Below are 16,764 nucleotides of genomic sequence, written 5' to 3' on the forward strand. Positions count from 1 at the left end.
TAAGTACAACCCTATAAATGAGGGGCCATGGTCATCTAGGGGAGGACAGATACACACAAACACACATAGTGATACTCCCCCTGGACCAATCTTTTGGATGATCAATACATTTTCGGTGTTTCTTCCTCTCAAACTTTGTCTCCAAGCTTGAGTCTCCTCTTTAGAAGAAACTCTCGCCATACTTATTAGCGCAAGATGATCTCTTGCGTCAACAACACACTGTTCGTGGGAACTCGAATACAGAAGTGCTAAGAGAGGTTAGGACACCACCAGGAAAACCACCAAAGCATGGCTGCCATATCCATGGTGCAACCATGCAACCACATGCGGGGCTACCACAGCTAGGCAGATTTTTGGAAGACAACCCTATTTTGTGGGGTTTTGGAAGACTTCGGGACCAAGCTTGGGTGGGAATACCCCTGGGTTCGACCGCCAAGAACCACTGGAAGGCGGCCTGCTTGGCCGCGGACTCGGCCACGACCTTTCCTGGCACGGCAAGGTCTGCACCATGCAGATGTTGGAAGGCCTCCGTGTCGTCTTGAGCCTCCGTACCGACCCAAGATTTTGGGTTGGCAGAGGCCGAAAGAACGCTGTCCCACATGGCTGCGAGGCTGGAGGGTGCACACGGTGTGCCTGTTTGTGGCAGCCACATATGTGGTTGCATGGTTGCAACCGTGGATATGCAAATAGAGAGTACTTCGATATCTCATTCAACAGAACTGAACTAAACTTCGATGGATGACATCCTAAAGCAATGTCAGGATTTGGCAACTGTCTTCACATTCAAGAACACAGATATACATCTAGAAATTTGAATTTAACTCAAGTCAGTCATACAATATAGTCGTGCATACATTACGTACTTATGCAAATATCCATACATCATTACACTTGAGCATTTGCCGGAGCACGTAACATCTGATATTTAACATAGTTGAAATCTACAATATTGTATCCTAATACTTCATCGATATACATTAGCACATGAATTAGTACACTCTCTTTCGCTTGACATGGATGACCTAATGCTTTACCATAGACAATAAATAATATCTTATTAGCTGGTTCATTTCTACTTAAATGAAACCTTATATTAGTCTGAAAATTGCCTTCAGTAATGAAATCCTCTCCGAGGCCATAAAAGCTTATCCCAAGATGCTCCATGGCTTGATCTAAGATAGCATGAAAGCTAATTGCTGTAAAGGTATCATCGAAAATATCCTATAAGCAAAGAAAATACAATTATCAAAATAATACATGCTAACAGTCATGTATATCAAAACAACCAGATTATATATTAATGTACCATACCATATTCATGGAACTGAGCAAGCCTCTCACTGATCTAAGCCAAATCCTCTTCACCCTCCTCAAGCACTTTTATTCGAAAATAGTTGGTCAGGAAAAAAAATCTATGCTCCTCAAGCACTTTTAGGCACCGTTCAACGGCGATTTTTTTCGGAATGCAACGAAATCGGTGATGCCTTGTCACATGACCTAATAATGATATCCCCACTACTTTCTCCCCTTGAAAGTATGTCAAAAGAGATACATAGCTTCACAAAATTCCTTCCATCTAGAGTGGATTGCACCAAAGGTGCAATCCTACCTATCGCAGAAATTACCTCTTTAAGCTATAAGATCGGTTTCAACACCTACATGATAGGATGATATGAATTGAGCCTAATGTACTATAAACTCAATTAAATTATTGTGTCTTAATGAATGTTACTAAGCCTAATAATGAGGGAGAAAAAGAAAAGATGTTACTATGATCGGTCTCGATCATGGTCGGAGGGGGAACACTGGTGGGTGAACGTCTGGAGAGTAGTGTATGCTTGGTGCGTGAGCTGATAGAGGAGTTGTCGGGATCCATCCAAGTCCGCCACAGCGACGACAACAGCTCCCGTCACTACCTTGATCCATCGTCCTAACCTCAGCGGGTAGAGGGGGCAGTGGCATACGTCGGGCTGTGGTGGAGGAGGGAGGATGGCAACAGCGTTAGCGGCGGTGGCGGGAGGAGGAGGCGAGCGGACATGAGCGGAGATAAGAATGGTCGAGAGAGAGAAATGGGCGGATAAGAATGATCGAGCAGATAAGAGTGGCAGAAGTTAGTGACGGGTGATAAGGATATCATCACTAATGAGTCAGTCATTAGTGACGGTAACAACTACGACCCGTCACTAATTACTTTAATATTAGTGACGGGTCTCATAATGACTCCTAATGAGTGGGCTACATTTAGTGGCGTGTGCCCCATATATCCATCACTAATGACTGAATTATTAGTGATGGACTTTAATATGACATGTCACTAATATCTTTAATGATGGGTCATTCCCTCGTCGTCACTAATGAACCCTCATTAATGACAGGTTTTGCCCGGTCATAGCCCGGACCACACATTAGTGACGGGTCGGCACTGGACCCGTCACTAATAGTGCATTAGTGATGCGTACTGAGCAGTTTAATGTTGAAAAATCATTTCCCGCTAAAACCTCAATGGTCGGAAGGTCATTGCAAGCAAATCAAGATAACCTAGAGAAGAGGGGAAGGAAGTGTTAGGACCAAAATTCCCATACTTAAATGCAATAGGTGCATTGATGTATCTGGCTAATTGCAATAGGCCAGCCATAGTGTTTGCAGAAAATCTAATTGCATGATACAGCGTAGAGCCCACTAAAAGGCATTGGAAGGACGTGAAGGATATTCTGCGTTATTTGCAAGGTAACAAAGATCTGGGTCTATTCTATAGAAAAAAATCAGGACTTAAGTCTGATTGGATACGCTGATGCTGCGTACCTGTCAGACCCGCATACAACGATATCACATACTAGCTATGTTTTCCTATGTGGTGGAACCGCAATATACTATAAATCATCGAAGCAAAATCTTGTATCTACTTCGACAAACCACTCGAAAATAATAGCTTCATATGAAGCCGCATGGGAATACGTATGACTTAGAAGAGTGAACAATCATATCCAACAGTCATATGGTTTGAACACTATTAACACCCCCACCATTATCTACGAAGATAATGCTGCATGTGTTGCACAAGTGCAATCGGGATATGTGAAAAGCAACTTAATGAAGCATATTAGCCCCAAGTTATTTTATGCTTATGAATTGCATAAAATAGATGAAATAAAGGTAATGCATACCAAATCAAGTGAAAATCTTGTAGATTTATTCACGAAACCTCTTTCTGCATCTAATTTTGAAAGATGTGTTCGTGGCATTAGGATGATGAGTCTTAGAGAGTTGCATATTTTAGAGAAAGAATTTTTACATATTACCGATATGAAGAATTAAACTTTAGTCAAGAAGATTAAATACCCAAAGTTAATCATGATTATTATGTGAAGTGTTCGGAGGGATTGTACTCTTTTCGCTTAAATGAGTTTTTTCTGAAGTTTCTCATGATAATGTTTTTAATGAGGCAATTCGTGTGACTATGTTGTGAGTTATATACTCTTTCTTCTAGTTTTTTTGCTAGGTTTTTGGAGAGTTTTGATAAGACATATGTATTTTGTGAGAGGTACTTAAGAGAGAGTGTTAAGAAACATAGAGTTTTACAATCAAATATGGGCTCGTCTCGATATCTTGAAAGATTCGATTATATCTCTTAGAATTTTTTGCACTATATATACAGAACAGAACCACTCATTGTAAATATAAATGAATAATTTTTTTTCCTATTTTGTGTCTCTTTTATGTAATTATTTTTTTAAGAGATCTTTAAATTACTTCAACAACCACAACGGACGGATGCATGGTATCTGCAGCTTATAACTACTACAAAAGGCAGCGTGGCTTGCATGTTTGAGAGCCTAGCTAACTGAAAGCGTCCGTGTGGCCTCAGGGGCTTCAGAATGCCAAAACCACCTCCGCCTTGTACAGTTGGATGAAGCCATGCATGCATCTTTCTTTCTTTGAGTCGTTCGGCGCCAGCTGCCGTTGACGCTGCAGCAACAGCGATCTGTTGCTGATTGATCGGAACATACGCCAGACCTATACCATTGCAGTTGCATCGTCATAGCCTAAACTGCAATTGCTTGGCTGCGTTTGGTAGATTAATATAGGCAAAATTGCTTGTATACCACTATTTTGAAGCCGGTATGCAAATATACTCTCTCTAGTGATCAAAAATATATATCGAAGATTATATCATATCCAAAACATAAGTATTTTTGATTGGATGAATGTCACTCCCAAAACACGAATTACTACTTTAGCACTAATTAATTCCTTATTTTGATGCCGTCTACCACTCTGTCATTGCGGCCTTGAGCCCTTCCAGCATCCCCTTCCCAATCCCCTCCTTTATCTTCTCCGTCGCCTTCACCACTATCTATCCCCAATATTGCCTCCCTCTTGTGCCATGCGACCCTAAGCTAGACATGAGGAGGTGGCCAATGCCAACCAACACGCCACCGAGGCACCCTTCCTTGATGCCATCAGACTGTCTTTTTGAATTACGAAAGAGTGTCGTTTTGTGTTACGTGCAATCAACACATTTAAACTTTGATCATCAATATCGTTTTGAATATTTTGATTGACCTTTTAAAAATACTATAATTATATTTGTCTTGAAGAGTAGTTTCAAAATATTACATTGCTGTTATATGTTGCATACATTTTATATTAGTAATTAGTAGTTAAAGTAGTGTATTGATGACCATGTTAGGTATACAAAGCAACATTTTTTTTTACTTGAGCTACTAGTGGTATACAGATAATTTTGCCATTAATATAATGCACAGCCCGCAAGTTTCGATCTCAAGTGTCAACGCTTCTCTGCAAGCCAGGCAACAAGCGGCACTCTAACTAATAAAAACAACGGTGCGATCGGGTCGCATGCATGTGCCAGCGCAAAGCTTGCCTCCAACCATCTCGCGTCACAAGGAGAGCAGTTTTCTTTTAGGGAAAGCAAGCAGAGCAACGGGCCGTAGAGAATTGCTGTGCTTTTGACTAGTACTACTACAGCGGCAGGGCTCCTGCCTGCCTGCCTGCCTGCCTGTGCAAAGATACGCGTTCTCGAGGCGTTCTGGAGAACCGTCCGAAGCACATGGCATTGCGCGTCGCGAGACGCCACGCGCAGCTGGTGTAGACCCGCCCCAAGCGGCACGGCGCCGGCACGCAAGCGCCGGTTCTGCCTGCGGCCGTGCCTGCCTCCACCCGATCCGGCCTCCCTCGCGCCCCACCCAAAACCAATGCCGACCGAGCTGCCGACGCCGCACGATCCCAGTGCCAAGGCCAGGGCGGCAGACGTCACGTACGTCAGGTGCCCTGCCGCGGTCCTGCCAGGCGTACGAGGTACGGCACGGGATGAAATCGTAGGCCGCGAGGGTAGAACTGAATTCCAAAGCATCGGGTGAGTCGGATGAGGACAGCGGGCCATGCCTTCGTGCATCGCACGAGTCCTGACGAAGTAGGTCAGGATCAGCTGCAAGCATGCAATCGATTTCCAAATCCCACAAGAGATTTACCGCTGAACCTGCCTTCTATGACTAGCGACTTCTGAGTTCTGACCCCGCGGGGTCCAAGAATCGCGGGACGAAGCTTTTAGGCGCGTGCGGCCTGAGTTGGGTCCAGCCCGGCGGCCTCCAGGACTCCAGGGTGGTTGGGCGGTGGTGGATGGAGTCGTATAGATAGATTCTGTTAGATTCTATAGATACTGTTTAGAAAGATTTTTTTTAATCTTGTTTATATTATTTATCTTGTGATTTAATAATTAAACTGAAAAGTAAGTAGATACGTAATATTGTAGAAACAATAATTTTTTACAGAATCGAATTTTATAGAATTTGCTTTGTAAAAACGGTGGATGACGCATAGAGCGGCCTAAAAGGCAGCATAGGTCGGCGTATGGGGTCGGCGTATGGCGCGTGGCGTCACCCCCTCCTCGAAACGCGGGGAATGGAATCGGTCGGTCCTTCCGCGCCCCGCAACCCAGCGCGCGCCCGCCTGCCCGCGGTGGTGACACCCAACCCAACCATCGAGTCAGTCCCCCCACTCGCCCGGGCGCCGCCTGGCGCAGGTGCGCTTCCCACTTGAAGCGAAGAATTTCCACGCGCGCAGGCCGCGCTGTGCGCCACCCCAACCACGTCGTGGCGCACTCGCCTGGGCGGGCCGCGCGTGGCGTTGTGCGCGCATGTCAACGCGCGGCAGGGCCGTTCTTTGAGCCGTTGCCGTTTCTAGTGCGGGCGTGGACGATGGTTATTCCAGATGGCCCGCCGTGTTTCATGTGGAGCTGATTGATCGATGGGGGCGTACGTCCGGTTGGACGAGCGTGGATGTGGCGAGCGTGGCGTGGTCCAGCGGGACCGATGCCGTCAACGGGTCAAGTCCAGGTTCCGGCCTTTATTCTGTGACACTAACCGGGTTCGGTACGTGATTAGCGTGACGGGCATGGCCCTGCATAACGGTAGCCAGGAATTGTCAGACCAGACTCCATGTTAAAATTGTAACACGGAGTCCAGCGCACGGATTTGTCAAACCTGAGGTAGTTCTTGAGCCTATCTCGCTATTTTTCAGTAGCGCTTCCATGCTCTCCAGAAGAAAAAAAAAAAAAACCAAATTAATGCATCTGAACACCGTATAGTTCAGTTCTTACATTACGGTAGAAATGGTCTTTTATAGAGGATCTGGATTTCTTCAGTTGTCAGGCGAAGCACATAATCCTTTCTCTTCAGATTTGTGGACAGCGAACTTATAAGCAGTTTCCTGATCCAAGAAGCATAGGTTTTTTGTTTGTCTGTTTGTTTTTTAGGAAGAGGCATAGGTTTCTTTATTGTGCTTATGCCAGGTCTGCTCCTACCAAACTCCTAGAGTCAGCTTGCCAGCGTCAGTCTCAGGTTGAGGTCAGACTAGTTAAGCCAGTGTAGGCGTGTAGCTGTTTTGGTGAAGGTGAGAGCACAAAGCCTTGCTACTGCTGCCAGTTGCAAGATGCCAAGCTCGGTTGAGCTCTGCCGTGCTGTCGCGCGCCGTCCGACGACCGATGCCAAATCCACCCGAATGGCCATGGAAGGCGGTGGCGCCATCAACCAACCTCTCAGCCAGCAGCTGCCACAACTCGGGTGCCTTCCAAGCTCGTGAACGTTGATGGCTCGATTGGACTCGCCAGATAAGTTTGGCATAATCGCGCTGTTCATACTCACCACTGAACCGAGCAGCGACGAGAAAATACGATGGAAAAACCGTCACCACGCACTGCGACGACTGACGAGACAGGATGAGGATCCAGATTAACGGGTAGCGCTCTCGGCATGGAAAAGATACGCATCGTCTTTATTGTGGAACGTACGCGGCCGCGACGCTGGCCACACGAGCATGTGGTGCGGCGGCGCTCTCTCTCTCTCTCTCCGAATCCTTCAGGAAAAAATCTCGCAAGCTGTCAGCACCAGAATCTGGAGGAATTCCGTGATGAGGCGTGACACTTCTGCATTGTTAGTCAGCTTTTTTAACCGAAACTCATGTATTCATTTAACCACGATGCACGATAAGATCATCGGCAACCACATCAGTTACAAAAGTTGGAAAAGTTACAGTCAGTTTTTTTCATGAATTTGATTCGGTGGCATAGACAAGGAATGAATCAACAACATATAAAACAGCAATGATCGTCAATCGTAACTGGTCAACCCCAAGCAGCCAACTCATTCCACACGCCAAGCACCCATGCACGCGCATTACCCTGATTATTAATTCATTCATTACATCCTCACCCGGTCAACTCCGATCCGATCCAGAGAAAAAAAATACAGAGCCAAAACGAGCACCCCCATCATCCACCACAACGAGCATCCCAAGCAAAGCCTGACGAACTGCTGTCATCTGAGCTTTAGGCCACTCCTAATATTAATTTCTTATATATTAATTAGCCATCCGTTTAAATAAAAAGATGACGTGACAAGTCATTTAAAAAGAAGATAACTTAAAAAACAAGCCAAACATATTCATATATTGAACACTTATTTCTTAATATCAATTTCTTACTCTCTCTTCTCAGACATTACATAAAAAATAAAGTATTAAGAGTGACTTTATCTTAAAAAAACGTAATACAACATACACGACGTGCACACACACAATAGTACAGCACCACCCTAACCTACAACAGTGTTGCCAGACAACCTAGCCGCAGGTCGCGGCCGTGCAACAGTATTACTAGACACATATACGGGTGTTAGAATTTAACTCGAATTTAGATATTTAATTTGGTAAATAAAATTTTTATATATAAAATATAACTTAGAATTTGACACGGGTATCAAATTCCAAGTCGAATTCAGATGTACGATTAGAAAAAAAAATGACACGAATATCATGTAACACTGCTGCGCACACAACACACGGTTCGGCTCGGGTGGGAGAGGAAGCACGCGAGCCGGTGGGAACCGACCGGGGGCGGGGGAGGACAGCAACCAACCCCACCTGGCGGCTATAAAAGGCGCGCGCCCGTCGCCTCCCCACCTCCCTCGCTTGGCATCGCAGCTCGGAGCTCAAGAACAGAAAGAAATCGTCGTCGAGAAGACAAAGTGGAGTAGGCCATGTCCAACGTGCCCACCTCCCTCCGCGACTCCTCCCTCACCGTCTTCCGCCTCGCCATCTCCAGCTCCGACCCCTGGCCCTTTTCTTCCTCCCTCTAGCCATCAGTCTTTTCTTCTTGACTTCTTGTTCTTGAACAATCAACCAAGAACCAGGCTCCTCCTTGCTCCGATTCTCTGGGTCTCGATCTGGCTTGCCTGCCGACCATGCACAGCAAGCAGCAGCAGCAGCAGCAGCAGCAGGGGATGGCGGTGGCGCCCAAGGGGTGCGTGACGGTGCGGGTGGGCGCGGAGGGGGAGGAGCAGCGGCGGTTCGCCGTGCCGCTGGGCCACCTCAAGCACCCGCTCTTCGGCGCGCTGCTGGAGGAGGCCGAGCGCGAGTACGGATTCAGGCACCAGGGCGCCATCGCCATCCCCTGCCGCGTCGACCGCTTCGTCCAGGTCGAGCACCTCATCGACCAGGACCTCCACGGCAGCTGCGCGCACCACCTCGTCGACCTCGACGGCCGCGGCGGTGCCGGCGCCCCGCACCACCTCCACCTGCCGCGCTTCGTCGGCTGCTTCCGCGCCTGACTCATCACCTCTCACTTTCGTATATCGAGGTGGTTTCTTGTGTTGGTCTTTTGTGATCTGTCTCGTCCTTCCGTTCTCTCTCGCCTTGGTTTGTGAGGGCTGCATGATGCGATTGGTTTGAAGCTTGTGGCGAGAGAAATGGAGGACGATTCATCTAGACGTTGATGACGACGAAAATTGAGATGATCTCAAGTGTAAAGATCTAGAGAGGATGCTGTTAAACTTTTAGCTCTAGTTTCCTTTTTTTTTCTTTTTATACGTCAATATACTTTGCTAATATGCTCTGCAAAAGTGGTTTGTCTGTGTAAATTAGTATTTCTTTTTTTTTTTTGGGTATAGAATGATTGTCTGAAACTCTGAATTGTTTTTTACACTATTGACATCACAAACGCGTTAATGTTAGGGCAATCGATTCGTTGTGCTGAGTCGCTTTCTCCTCAAGCCTTTGATGGGAAAATATGAGAAAAAATAAGCTGTCAAGATTCCATCTTGCAGATGATTGATTAAGGCAAAGTTAGCAAGGGATCTGCAAGTAGTTTACATCCATTGCAAATGCAGAGCGGACGGCATAGCTCAAATTGATATGCATCCCTTTTATTCCCTTCTCCACCTTCTCGTTGAGCATATTCCACTGTAATATCCGGGGCATATACATATTCTTGTGTTAATATCAAACTGGCAAATTGCTTAAAATAGGTAGAGACACTTAAAATAATGGAAGAACTTTGATCTTTGTTTTCTGGAACTTGGACAATATTTTTTTCTTCTGATGATCAACACAGTTTAATAGTTACATGATAAGAATGCACAAACAAAATCAGAATGCATTATCATCCTTCCTATGTCCTGACACTACATGATCAGTATGCTCAAGCACAATCATGAAATATAAGAATACTAAGATTGAGTCCTAAATTTTTGTCATAAGATCTAGTACCACAAGACAATCCATGATCATCCTTCCTATGTCCAGACACTGCATGACCCAATATAGTAATGATTCAACTGACTTTGATATATGTTGATCTTGGACTGGATAAGTATGCAAAAATTACTCCATAATTCAAGGGCCTACTGAAGGACGGATCTACAAATGTTCCTCCCCTTCCTAATTAACCTCTACAACCAAGCAAGAAACCACCAGGTGTGCACAGAAGAAACTTCCTAATTGAATAACTATGCCATCCATTTATTTTGGAAGTCCTCGCACGTTTGATCGATGGTTGCGGTAGTTGATGTTTGACGCACGCGTGCGGTTGGAAGCTTGGAATTGAACAAATTACGGTGGTTAATTGAGGTTCAATTTCACACGCCTACCAACTTCAAGCTGAATCAAGTGAAGCTGGCGTGTGCTTGAGTCAAAAGTCCAAAGCCAGCTAGGTGTTAGGAGAAATTTCCGGAATTCTCGCTTCAACGGATACAACTAAAGTGCCATCAGCAGCACGCAATGGGTGAATAACCATGAGCCATCGAGAGGCCATCACACACACACATAGTTTGTCTTCTTCACACGAATTTGAGTTCTTATTTTTAAAAATTATGCATCGACGTCTTGTTGATGCAAATATCAAAAGTTGTACTTTTATTATCTAAAAATAACCGTAGACCCTCTCGTATTTGTTCAAAAAATATCTTGCTACTAGATTTTTAAGAAACTTTTGCTCATAATAAAAAAAAGTTATCTTAATGATTAAACACTTTGTTTCTTTTCGATCCAAAGGAATAAGACCTCGCTAATCCTGACATATATATACACACACACGATGAGTGTTACGGCACCCTCAGTTGCTGCAGCCAACTTCGCGTTACTCCAGTTACGACTAAGAAACTAGTCAGTTACGACGGCATATAAGTGAGTTACGATCATATGATAAAAAATGTATAATTACGAGAAGCATTATAGTTCACTGTTGTGTTACCCTCAATTACGACTAAAAAAAATAGTCAGTTACGATAACATAGATAATTGAGTTACCATCATATGACAAAAAAATCGATTATGATAGCAACTATACTGCTTTTTAGATCGTAACTAGAGTGTGCGCAGAGGTGATCCAATTGCGATCACAGTTACGACTATAAAAATAGTCAGTTACGATAGCACATATAGTTGAGTTATGGTCATATGACAAAAAGTTAGTTACGATAACAACTATACTATTTTTTTATCGTAACTGGGGGGTGTGCGCAGAGATGACCTAGTTGCGATCACATGACAAAAAAGTGCATAGTTATTACGATAGATAAGGTACCCAGTTATGACCATATATATTTGTAGTAACTGACATATCTTGTGAGTCGCAACTATACTGTTTTTTAGATTGTAACTACGGAGTGACGCATCAGTGAACTACAGTGCGCTTAGACACATAATAGATATACATATTATATATATATATACATATATATACATATATATATATATATATATATATACAAAATCCCAAAGACTTAATGTATATATATATATATATATTCAAATAACCATGTATTTTTTGGATAGTATATATACCTTAATTTAGAATAGTTTTACAAATTGCACCTCTCGATTGCTGAAGACACTTCATCATTCTCTATGACCGACACCTTTACAAATTAAGATGACTTGAGAGTTGGACTAGCTTAGCTAGCTACTGCGTTTCCCTTTTCACAAATGGCTACAAAGATAGTATATCTGGATAACTACAGTCAAAGTCGTGCCTTACGGCAGGAAATTGAGCTACAAACAAGTTGGTTCGGTTAGCCGTATCTTTCAAGGACGGACGGCGTCAAGGCATAATGACAAACATAAACTTTTAACTTTCACATAAGAGATTCCATAATGAAAAGAAAGGATAAACATGCAACCATCCACGCCAAAAGAAAAGAAATGGGCAAGGAGCCATTAAGCTCTAAATTAATTTTTGAAACGATGCGCATAAGTGCGCCGAAAGCCTGGACGCTGGAGGTGAGCAAAGTGGTTTTGTGGGGTTTATTTATTTTTCTATCTATCACCAGTTCACCACTAACTTATACTGGAATGACATCATAACATACACTGAAACACTGCTAATGGTGTAGCATTTCATTGAACTACTTAATTGCTAAAATCCCTTCGTGAGATGTAGGAGCAGATGCTAAAGTGTATTTGTTGGGATTGTACAGTACGGGCCAAAATTTTGCAAAGGGGAAACAAAAATTTGTTAAGTCATGGGCCACTCCCTAAAACAAAAATTTATTGATGGGACAAGTCAGGAAACAAGCCCATCATATTGTTGTCTTCTTCCAGTGGGTTCAAACTTCAGACTGAAGATATCAGAATTGCTATCTATATGCTGCAACAACCAGAATCTGCAACTGAGTGTAAAGGAACACACAAAACTTACACTAGCATGAACTTTTTCTTAAATACGAAGGAGAGCTGCATATCTTTGATTAAGAAGAAAGAAATAAATATAAAGTCTTACACAACGACCTCCAAAAGGTCTAGGTGCTAAGCACACTAGGAAACTGGCTTCGCATATGCACTAATATACGAACTAGAATCAACATAAGAACAGAACCCGGTCTCCCGATTACCGGAAGGACCCAGCGACGCAACTGTTGTAAAAGGATAAGCAGGCTGCTCGCCCCAGCGGCACACCATCGTTCGGCACCCCCCTCCCAAATATGCACCACTAAGGACTTAGTGGAGATGCACTGACAATTGAAGACGATGTCATTCCGCGACAACTAGATGCGCCAACATGTTAGGAGGAAGAGGGAATCCATGCCATTGCGAAGATCCCCGATCATGCGCTGACGAAGGTCAGTCCACCAGTCGAGAAGAGCTGCATCCTCCATCGGGGCGTGGACACCCAAGACGCGCCACCATACTTCACGAGCAAAGGAGCAATGCAAAAATAGATGATCGGTTGTTTCCGGGAGATGTGAACAATGGCTACAGGAGTCATCCGACTGAAGTCCATGTCCTTTCCTTTGAGCCGCGATCCAGAGGTGACCATGGAGCCCGAGCCAAGCAAAGAACTGCACTTTCGTAGGCGCCCACGTTTTCCAGATCAATTGGGCACCCCGTAACCTAATGGACCCTTGGAACATGACTTCATAGGTTGATTTCGCCGAGTATTGTCCAGAAGCATTCCATCTCCAAAGAACATGATCAGGTTCATTAACCAGGACAACGAAGCTCAGCTGCGACCAAAGTCGAATGAACTAAGTGATCGTGGCAACGGATAGAGGCCCAGAGATGTCCCGCACCCAACTGCGGTTATGCAAAGCGTCTTTTACCGTTCTTGTCCCGAGACACGGTCGAGCAACACAGGCGAAGAGGTCCGGCACAAACGAGCAGGAAGAGCTGCCCTCTAACCAAGCATCGGTCTAGAAAAACGTCAATTCCCCGTTGCCGACTTGAAACGTGGTAGACGCATCGAAGAGGGCAATAACCTCACGCTCGTGAGCAAGAGGGAGCGCTGACCATGGTCTACAGAGATCGGTACGCTGCCACCAAAGCCACCTGAGTCGTAGGGCAATGTCGGCCAAACACAAGTCATGAATACTGAGGTCACTGAACTGCAACGGCCGACACACTCTCTGCCAAGAAATAGTACAACGATCACCATAGGTTTCCTTGTCTCCAACCCAAAGAAATACCTTCTGGAGCTTGTCAATTTGTTTGATAGTCCACGGTGGAACCGCAATAGATATGATCGTGTGCAAAGGAGTGGATGACAACACTGCCTTCACTAAGATGGTCGGCCTGGTTTGGAGATCAGCTTTGCCTGCCAGGTTGGAAGCTTAGCAGCAACCCAATCAATGAGAGGCTGCAAATGTTGTCTGCGCAGCTGGACGGTCGTGAGAGGCACCCCAAGATACTGAATGGGGAAGGAGGGTAACCCACAAGGAAGGTTATCACTGATTGCGTTGAGATCCTCATTAGAGCAGCAAATGGGAACTGGCGTACACTAGCATGAACTAAACTGACCATTTCAAGCAATTCAAAGTTCAGAAGCAAACTGAATAAATACCTATTTCAGTTAACGCAATATAGAGTGACACTACCTGTTCGGCGCTGTCGGAGGGTTAACTCCTGTCGCAGGGATCCTGAGGGACCCCTTTTTAGAGATTCGGCCGGGGGGATGATCCTGAATATGTTCGCCGGGAAAATAAATGGGTATGAATGCGATGGCTAGTGTGGTGGAATGATCTAGTGCGGAACGGAGTAAATGCGCTGGTGTTTAGACAGGTTCGAGCCGCACGGAGGCGTAACACCCTACTCCTGTATGGATACTATGAATGCCTTGCGAATGTCCCTCAAGGATGTTGCTGGTTACAAGAATGTTTGTCTATCTTAGAGCCTGAGGCTCCTTGTTCTTCGGTCTGCGTGTGTCTACTGGCTCTGGGTGCTCTCGATCTTCTCCTCTCTTCGCTGCTTGGCTTGCTCAGAGATTTCAAAGCTTCAAGAACTTCTTTTGCTCGTGGGTGATTGATTCACTTCAGAGCCTCCAGAAAACTTTCTTTTTTTAAAAAACTCTCTCTCTTTGCCCGTGCTGCCGGCGGCTTTAAATACCCGCCGGCAGTAGCGTGCCCCGAACGGGAGGGGGGCACGAGTTCCAAGATACCATAAATGGAAAGGGCGTCATCATAGCCTCTGTGCGAAGTGACCGGGGGTGGAAAATACGCCCCACGCCCGGTCATCCGTCACCATAAATGCACTGACAACGGGCGCCGTGGAGAGGGCCCACCGGGAAGCCGCGGAGAGGGAGCGGCTTGCTGAGGGCAGGCGCCTTTTTGAGGCCCGCGTCGCCGCGGCGCGCGCCGTCAACGAGAACGAGCGGCGCGCGCTGGAGGAGGAGCTGGAGGCCCTGGAGGGCATTCGCACGGAGGCCGTGCGGGAGCAGAAAGAAGCCGCCCGTCTGGCCGAGGCATCGTAGCAGCAGGCTGCCGAGGTGCTCGCCAGGGAGAGGCAGGTGCATGCGCGGGAAGAGGCGGTCCTGGCCCGCGAGAGGATGGCGGAGGCCTCTCAGGCCGACTTGGCTCGCCAGAAAGGCGAGGCTGACCATATCCGCGCCGAACTCCAGCACCGAGAGGAGGAGCTCCAGCGCCGGGAGGAGGACGTCGCGATCCGAGAGACCGACGTCGGCATCACAACGGCGGATCTGGAAGCCCAGGAGGAACTGCTGATCCTCTGGGAGACGGAGGTTGCCGAGGCGGTGCTGCCTCAGCCGTTCGCGAGGAGCGGGCCGCCAAGTGGGAGTCGGAGCTGACTGCCCGCTAGCAGGCCCTCTCTGCCCTTGCAGAGCGGGTGAAGCAGGCTGAAGCCCAGGCATCCAGCGGCGCCTCGGCCGGCGCGGCCGGGGGACAGGGGCTCGAGGAGCGGCTGCAGAGCGTGAAGGAGGAGCTCGAGACCGCCAAGACCGAACGGGCCAACGTAAAGTTGATGATGGAAGACATCCTTCGGCAAGCGTAGAGGTCCGTGAGGGTGGCCGGGCTCGGGCGAGTTCACGTGGAGGCGAAGGGGACGGGCATCGGCCACATCGCCCTTGGCTTCCAGAGAATCAGCCAGCGCCTCGAGGTGCTCCCCCAGGCCATCCAGGAGCTAGCCGCCCGGGAAGGGCGAGGCTTGGCCCAAGCGGTGGCCGAGCATGTCCTGGCCTGCTACCGAAGCCGGGACCCGAACTTCCCGCTGGAACCAGCTCGGGAAGGGGTGGTCGAAGCCGGGGAGGAGGCCGCCCGGGAGACAGTTCGGGGCGCCGCCGCCGAGGTGGCGGCCTGCTTCACGCGAGAGGCACCGCCGACTCCGGACCCGGGGAGCAGCGGCGAGGGCTCCGACTTAGATTAGGCTTTTTTAGTTTTTCTTTTTCTTTGACTTGATGTAAATATGGGAGTGATCCCTCAGAATAGCTGTCCTTTTTTGTGAATATAATGGAAGCCTTTCTTTTGGGTCGCAACTCCAGTGTTCTTCTGAGTGCTTGATGAAGTTTTTGTTCTTTTCACTTGATGCCCCGAGGAGTACTCAGTCGGACCGAGCCTGACCTTTCCCTCCCCGAGAACGAAGTCGCCCCGACCACTCGTCGCCCGAGCAGTGAGGCCTTCTCTGCGCTTTCAACCCCCGAGCCCTCGCGAGTCCGCAACGGCTAAGTCAAAAGACAAAGACACGAACTTCCTTGCTCGGGAGATAGATCGATCCAGCACGGAGCAGCCAAGACCAGTGAACACTTTCCCACTCTGCGACCACTCAAACAGGTAGACTGGAGACACGTGCGAGCGGGAATGCGACCAAGAGTCCCCACGGTTTGGTGGCGCCCGGGCTAGGATGGACCGGACCGAGCACCGACAGCCCGCCCCCAGGGTCTAGGCTCCCGACCGCTCGAGCAGCTCGAGCCGTGAGATAACCCGAGAACCCTAGAGGCTCGGTAGTGCCCGGTGCCTTTTAAGCGGACCGAACACCACGACCATCATGAAAGACTTCGGTCAGACATTGCCGTACGTACGGTACACCTTTCTACTGTCCGTTCTGTCGTTCCGGGAAAAGCGGACACGTGGCAGGGTTTTATGCGCGAGGAGACCATCTCGCCGAACGAATTAGAGTACGAGGGCCCCCGAGGACAACTCGGGAATAATATATTACTGAATGTAAATTCATGTGAATTTAACTACTCAC

General features: G+C 47.1%; 1 protein-coding gene across 1 annotated transcript; it reads left to right on the forward strand.

Moving 5' to 3' along the window:
- The first annotated feature begins 8,460 nt into the window (after positions 1-8,460).
- LOC133903908 (auxin-responsive protein SAUR32-like) lies at positions 8,461-9,632 on the forward strand. The gene has a single exon (XM_062345390.1). It carries the CDS (start codon positions 8,760-8,762, stop codon positions 9,123-9,125), a length of 366 nt encoding a protein of 121 aa, XP_062201374.1. The 5' UTR covers positions 8,461-8,759; the 3' UTR covers positions 9,126-9,632.
- The last annotated feature ends 7,132 nt before the right edge of the window (positions 9,633-16,764 follow it).

This window comes from Phragmites australis, chromosome 21 (genome assembly GCF_958298935.1).
Source record: "Phragmites australis chromosome 21, lpPhrAust1.1, whole genome shotgun sequence".
Classification (NCBI taxonomy): Eukaryota; Viridiplantae; Streptophyta; class Magnoliopsida; order Poales; family Poaceae; genus Phragmites; species Phragmites australis.